Here is a 6,000-nt window from a genome sequence, read left to right as displayed (position 1 = left end):
GATGGTTGATCGATTGAGGCAAGTGAAATTTCAATTTTGTCCCTAAGGTCAGCTATGGTCCTTGTTTGGTTCCCTACCATCGAAGCTTTTGATTTAAGCCACAAAATCTGGTGTCGATCTTCGTTTTGGCCTTAATCTTTGACTCTAACCAATTAGTTAATTTAAGAAAAGAGCTTATGTGAAAAGTGCTGGTTCCTAGGGTCAGTCTATGATTGTCTGAGCTTATCATTCACATCATGCATGCCATGCATTATATTACATACCAAATCAAAATAAAAATGCATTTACAATTTAAATAGTCTTCTTCTTCTTCTTTGCTCAATCATGGAATTCGCCAGATACATATGATCTTGGTTTTTCTTCTGGTTTCCAAATCACTTGATCTTATGTGTGCTAAAATTAAGACCTGTTTACATACTTAAACACGCATAAGATACTGGTACTTTGTCAGTATCAAAGTAGAGATCGGACTCAAAAAGTCAACATTTTTTATCGACAAATATAATTGTCGCACTTGATTGCCATTGATGTCCATATTGATTGTGACGATTAACATGACCTTTATTGGAAACAATTGTAATTGCTGCTACGACTTCTGCTGACACCAATTGTAGTGACAATTGTGTAATTGCGAGTAAAGGAAATAGCGGCCGATATAATTGCCACTAAATGTTAAAATTATTGTCACTAAAAACGTATTATGTAATAGTGTATTTCCCAATCAATACTAAATTATTCTTCTAGAATGAATTCCTATTTAATATAAATATAATCAAATTAATTGAAATTAAAAATTCAATTTAAAAACTAAATGACAAATATTACTTCTATAATAAATATATTAAAAATCCAAAAAAATTCAACATGCATGATATAAAAATGATGGAGTCAACACAAGAATATTTACTTGTATACAACAAATATAAATAAATTTTGGATTGTCGAGGTATAAATATTTATTCCAAAACCAATTCAGGAGAATAAAATAAGAGAAAGAGGAGGGGGGGGGGGGTGACATCAAATCCCTATATACAAATTTACAAGAATTTTCAAAAACATAAGAATGAAAGGATTATGCTCGGTTTCACCTTATTAAACATGGCCAATTATTAAAGCTCAATGTTTTTTTTTTTTTTTTTTAAAAAAAATTCTCTTTTTTTAAGTGTTAATTTGTTAGTAAAAACTTCTCCTATGCATTGGATATGTCAAGAATATAGAAATAAGTTTATTTGATAGTTAATAATATCAATTTTAAATCAATAACGTATGTATCTTTTAATGTAACATTTTTTTATTGCTACTTACTAAATTTAGACAATTCCATTTATTGAATAACAAATTTAAATATAAAAAAATCAATTCAATTATTATATTGTTAATTTAAGGGATAAAGACAAAATTATAAGAAGATTTTTTTTGATGGGGTGGTTCCATTAGAAAAGTATAAAGTTAGATCATTAAATTAAACCTAACTTATAAAACAAATTTTTGACTATAATATAATGTTATTTTGACTATGATACTAAATTGTTAAATGAAGTATGTGAAAATTTTGATTTTCTAATATTCCTTTGATATAGTCAAATTTACTGAGCAACTTGACTAAATTGAATGATGATGAATTTTTATACCCTATACTTAACTAATTTTATTGTTGAACTTTGTGTTACTAAGAAAATTAGAGCTATTCTTTAATCATGCATATAAGGCTAATGCTTATGGGGTGAAAAAAAATTATTTAATGTTTGTTGTCAAAATTTTGTAGAAGGAAGTGATAAAATTTTGCCACGAACAACATATCAGTGGCCAGCAACACTGTCATCCCAGCATCGGCCAAAGTCACTGACAAAACCATCAAGCAGCAGAAGTGATTTCACAACCGGAAAACCATCATGGCATGCTCCGGAGACTCTCCTTCGAAGGCGCTCCGGCGGATTCTTGAACTGCCGGGTGTTCACCAGGGCCCTGCCTGCTTCGATGCTCTCAGTGCAAAGCTTGTGGAGAAAGCTGGCTTTCAGTACTGTTTCACCAGCGGTATCTGGTTGTCTACTTGCATAATACGACATTTTTATGAGCTTACACTGTATTGATTGATCCCAGTTGCTAATAGTTGGGGACTGTGAGTGTTGGGGATGATTGATTTTGGTTCCAACTTGTGTTTATTTTGTTCCCAGAACAGCTGTGTGTGTTATGTTTTGTGTTAATTTAGTGGTGGCTGTGCTGCTCATGTTATCCGTCCTATTTTCCTCATTGACCAGGACTGCACATTGACTGAGACGAGGCACTTAGTTTGATTCTAAGCACCTATGAATTTGGATTTTGGGTCCGCGAATGTTGGAAATGGAGTGTTCTTTTGGTTTCATATTCTGAAATTTTTATAAGAATGATTGTTTCTCGTTAACTTCTTTTTTTTTTTCCCACTTGATTCTTTTCCTGGTTACATTTGTGGTCGAGTGGTTGTCAGATCGTTCTTGATCACATATCCATTATACACATAACAACTCCTTAACAACTCCTTTTCTTTGACTTTGGTCGAGTATCAGTAGAGACTTTTTCAAATTTTGGCATTTAAGTCTTTTTCAGGTCTAATTTGTTTTTGTGATGGTGGTGTTTATATTCAGGCTGTGTTCTCTTTATTGCTGTACATGCACACACATATTTATTTATTAGTAGGAATTTAACATTAGCCGCTACGGCAGTCAGTTCTTTGGGTTTTATTTATTGTTAATTGTTATATTCCTTTTGGATATTGGGTTTTCGTTGAAACATAAATTTTCTTAATTTTGGTAGCTTCTGTAACAAGTATTGGTTGGACAGTTACTTTAGCAGGGTCATGGAATTTGTGGACAGCATGTATATAGGAAAATTGTGGGTTCTGTTACTTATGCCTCCAAAAATGCATGCTATCATTTAATTTTTAGTTGAAATAACAACCATTAAACGTAATATAATACCATTTAACATTATGGTTAAATACAATTTAATTATTTTAGGAGTATTGTATATTGATCTGAATTTGAGCTCGTTTTGTTTCTACCTCTCGTTTTTTTTTTTTTTAAAATTTGTTCTCATCAAACTTGTTCAAACATAGAAACAATTTTATTTTGGTCATTTCATGCTTTCTTTAGGTTTTTCAATGTCAGCTGCAAGATTAGGGTTGCCGGATGTGGGTTATATTTCTTATGGGGAAATGATGGATCAAGGGCAACAAATCACCCAAGCTGTATCAATTCCTGTAATTGGGGATGGCGACAATGGTTATGGGAATGCAATGAATGTCAAGAGAACCATCAAAGGATTTATTAAAGCTGGATTTGCTGGAATTCTTCTTGAAGACCAGGTTCATATTATTGGGAAATTTTTACTAGTCATGAAAATAGTTATGTTATATTAGACCATTTGAATCATATCCCCCTGTTTTAGTCAGAATAAAACTTTGTCAAATCATCATGGCATTAATACTCTAATAATTCACATGGGATGTCCGTGTAAAAGAACAGACATACTGGATTGACCTGCATGGAGAAAAAAAAATTATGTAGCTGAATGCGAATGGTTGGTATAAAAAGTTAATTGTTTTTAGTTATTTCCTTCCTTCCCCCTTCTCCCTCTCCTCTTCCTCCTCTTCCTCTTCTTCTCTCTCTCTCTCTCTCTTTCTCTCCCAAGTCTATTTCAAATGCTCTTTAAATTTTTATGCAAAGAAATTTTGAATTGATGCTTGATTTACTTTCGAGGCTACTTCAAAATTGGCTTACTGCTACAATCAGTTTTGGGTAGGTTTGATGCCTGTAATTGTAGTAGGTATATGTCTTGGAGTTGAATTCTACTAAGCCCTAATTTGGGATTTGGGAACTTGGCTAAGAAGTGTTCGCTACCAAGGATGGGTATTGGACTTGTTATTTATCAACTAAAAAGAAGCATGTTATGTGTATGAGTGAAACTATTTTGGTTTACTTCATTACTTGACAGGTACCCAATAACCCCGTTAATTCCCTTATTCAAGATTGTTTAGTTGGTTTTCATTCTACAATCAAGGAACCAAGAAATTTTGAGTTAGTCCTGGTTTACATCTAAGAAAATTGTATATTTAAATAATTCTTATTTACATGAAATTGATTGGTTATTCATAATATTATTTAATTACATCTTTAAATATTTTATTAGTAACTATTATTACGTACTAAATAAATTTATTAGTGTGAATATAGGTTAAAACCTTTTAAGCAAAGGATTACTTCACTATAACTTGAAAGATTGTTGTCCTTTTCTACTTTAACGTGTACAAAAAATTTTAATATATGCTTTTTATATAAAATAGTGGGTGCCTCATGATTGGATAGTCATTACCTAATTTGTTATATGCTTCCATTGGCATTACAACCAACACAACACCAACATGACCTGAAATGATGATCTATAAGATGTCTAGTTTAGTGTATAGTGGAACCAAACAAAAACCAAGCTGTTGGCTCCTCTAATCATGTCTTCTTGACATGCATTTGCTTGGGATTTTGAGGCTTCTAATTATGACTATGGTGTTTTTCAACGTTGAAGCTTCCATTAAATTTTTATTTACATGGCTAGGATGATTTTTTCTTGAGTTGTGGTCCTTGCCTTGTCTTGGACAGCCTTTCTGGCCTAGTTTTGTGAGATCTAGGGCTGGGGTTAGTGTAGTTCACATGTAGTTCGCCCTAGTTGTTCTTGGTTCCTGTCTTATTTGTTATTGGTCCATATATCTCATATGCATGCACATGAATGCAAGTAAGGATTATTAAATGCGATTGATGTCATTGCATTTTGTTTTAAGATATTGAGATCAGAAATCAAAACATACATATCTTTACCTTGTTTTTTGAATTGAGAAGTATTTGATTCCGTGGCTATTGAGGTGTAGCACATACAAGTGTATATTGTTGTATAAGGTAAGTAGACAATATTAATGAAAGCAATATTAAATTAAAAATACTTAACATATAAGTCAAAAATAATTTTTAATTAAGTCAAAAATAATTTTTAATTAAACTGATAAGAAAAATAGAAAAATGAAAAATTCATAGATTGAAAAAAATTGAAACTCTCAATTTCATGTAAGTTAAAAGAAATCTATTTGTTGTCATCACTGCCCTCAATATCAATTGTATCTCTTGTACGGTTGTACCATTATTTTGTCTAATTTCATAGTGAATACATACTTTTATCTTGACGTGACAAATATTTTATTGTACTCATCACAGTGACATTTGTTTTGTGCCTATAGAAAATGCTAGGGAATGAGGAGTAGTTTTATTGCTTTTAGACAAAGACTAAAGATACATTTTCTCCTTGCCTTATTTAGTGATTTGATATGCATAGTTGCATGACATTTGTTAATAGATTGAGAGCATCAAATAAAGTCACTTTTGCTATATGAGGCACTTGAACCTTCAAGCAATATTTGCAAAAAAAAAAAAAAAAAAAAAAAAAAAATTATTTAACCATTAAATTAAGTGATTTTTATTTTTATTTTTATGTATGATATTGTCCAAGCTTTCACAATTCTAATATTTTTCAATCATTTTTAAATCTCCCAAAAAAATATAAATTTGATTTTTTATGGAAAGGTTCTTGATGTTTTATGGTAATTAACATGCAAATATATCCGTTTGATATTAAATATGAATGAATGAAATATGTAACTCTTGTATTCTTATTTGTTCTTTTTAACAATTCACATTCATATTCTTTCCTTCTATAAATTTATCTATATATTTTAACATAAAAATGGTGAATATCCAATAGTGTCTTGTAAAAATGAATTAAATAAATAAGTTAGTTCCACAGATAGTTATTGAGCTTGCACATGTCCATTATTGGAGAGCATTTTTCTTTTCCTCTTAGTAGAGCACCTATTAGGAGGAGTGAGTTAGTTATTGTTTATGGCATGAAAAGGGATAGGGGTAGGCCTAAAATAACTTGGAATGAGGTAGTGAGGAAAATTTAATAGTCCTTAATTTAGTAGAG

At 31.1% G+C, this 6,000-nt stretch overlaps 1 protein-coding gene across 2 annotated transcripts in view; it reads left to right on the top strand.

Moving 5' to 3' along the window:
* The first annotated feature begins 1,733 nt into the window (after positions 1-1,733).
* The window catches only part of LOC131152287 (uncharacterized), an 86,126-nt gene continuing 81,859 nt past the window's right edge, over positions 1,734-6,000 (top strand). Inside the window, exons 1-2 of one of the 2 annotated variants that reach the window (XM_058104097.1) lie at positions 1,734-2,034; positions 3,129-3,340. In XM_058104097.1, the coding sequence (XP_057960080.1) occupies positions 1,893-2,034; positions 3,129-3,340 (354 nt within the window). In that variant the 5' untranslated portion in view covers positions 1,734-1,892. The remainder of the gene's footprint in view (positions 2,035-3,128; positions 3,341-6,000) is intronic. The other variant, XM_058104098.1, reaches the window with a different exon arrangement.

This window comes from Malania oleifera, chromosome 3, assembly GCF_029873635.1.
Source record: "Malania oleifera isolate guangnan ecotype guangnan chromosome 3, ASM2987363v1, whole genome shotgun sequence".
In the NCBI taxonomy this organism is placed as follows: Eukaryota; Viridiplantae; Streptophyta; class Magnoliopsida; order Santalales; family Ximeniaceae; genus Malania; species Malania oleifera.
Note: the sequence above shows the minus strand (reverse complement) of the source record. Positions and strands in the feature narration are given on the sequence as shown.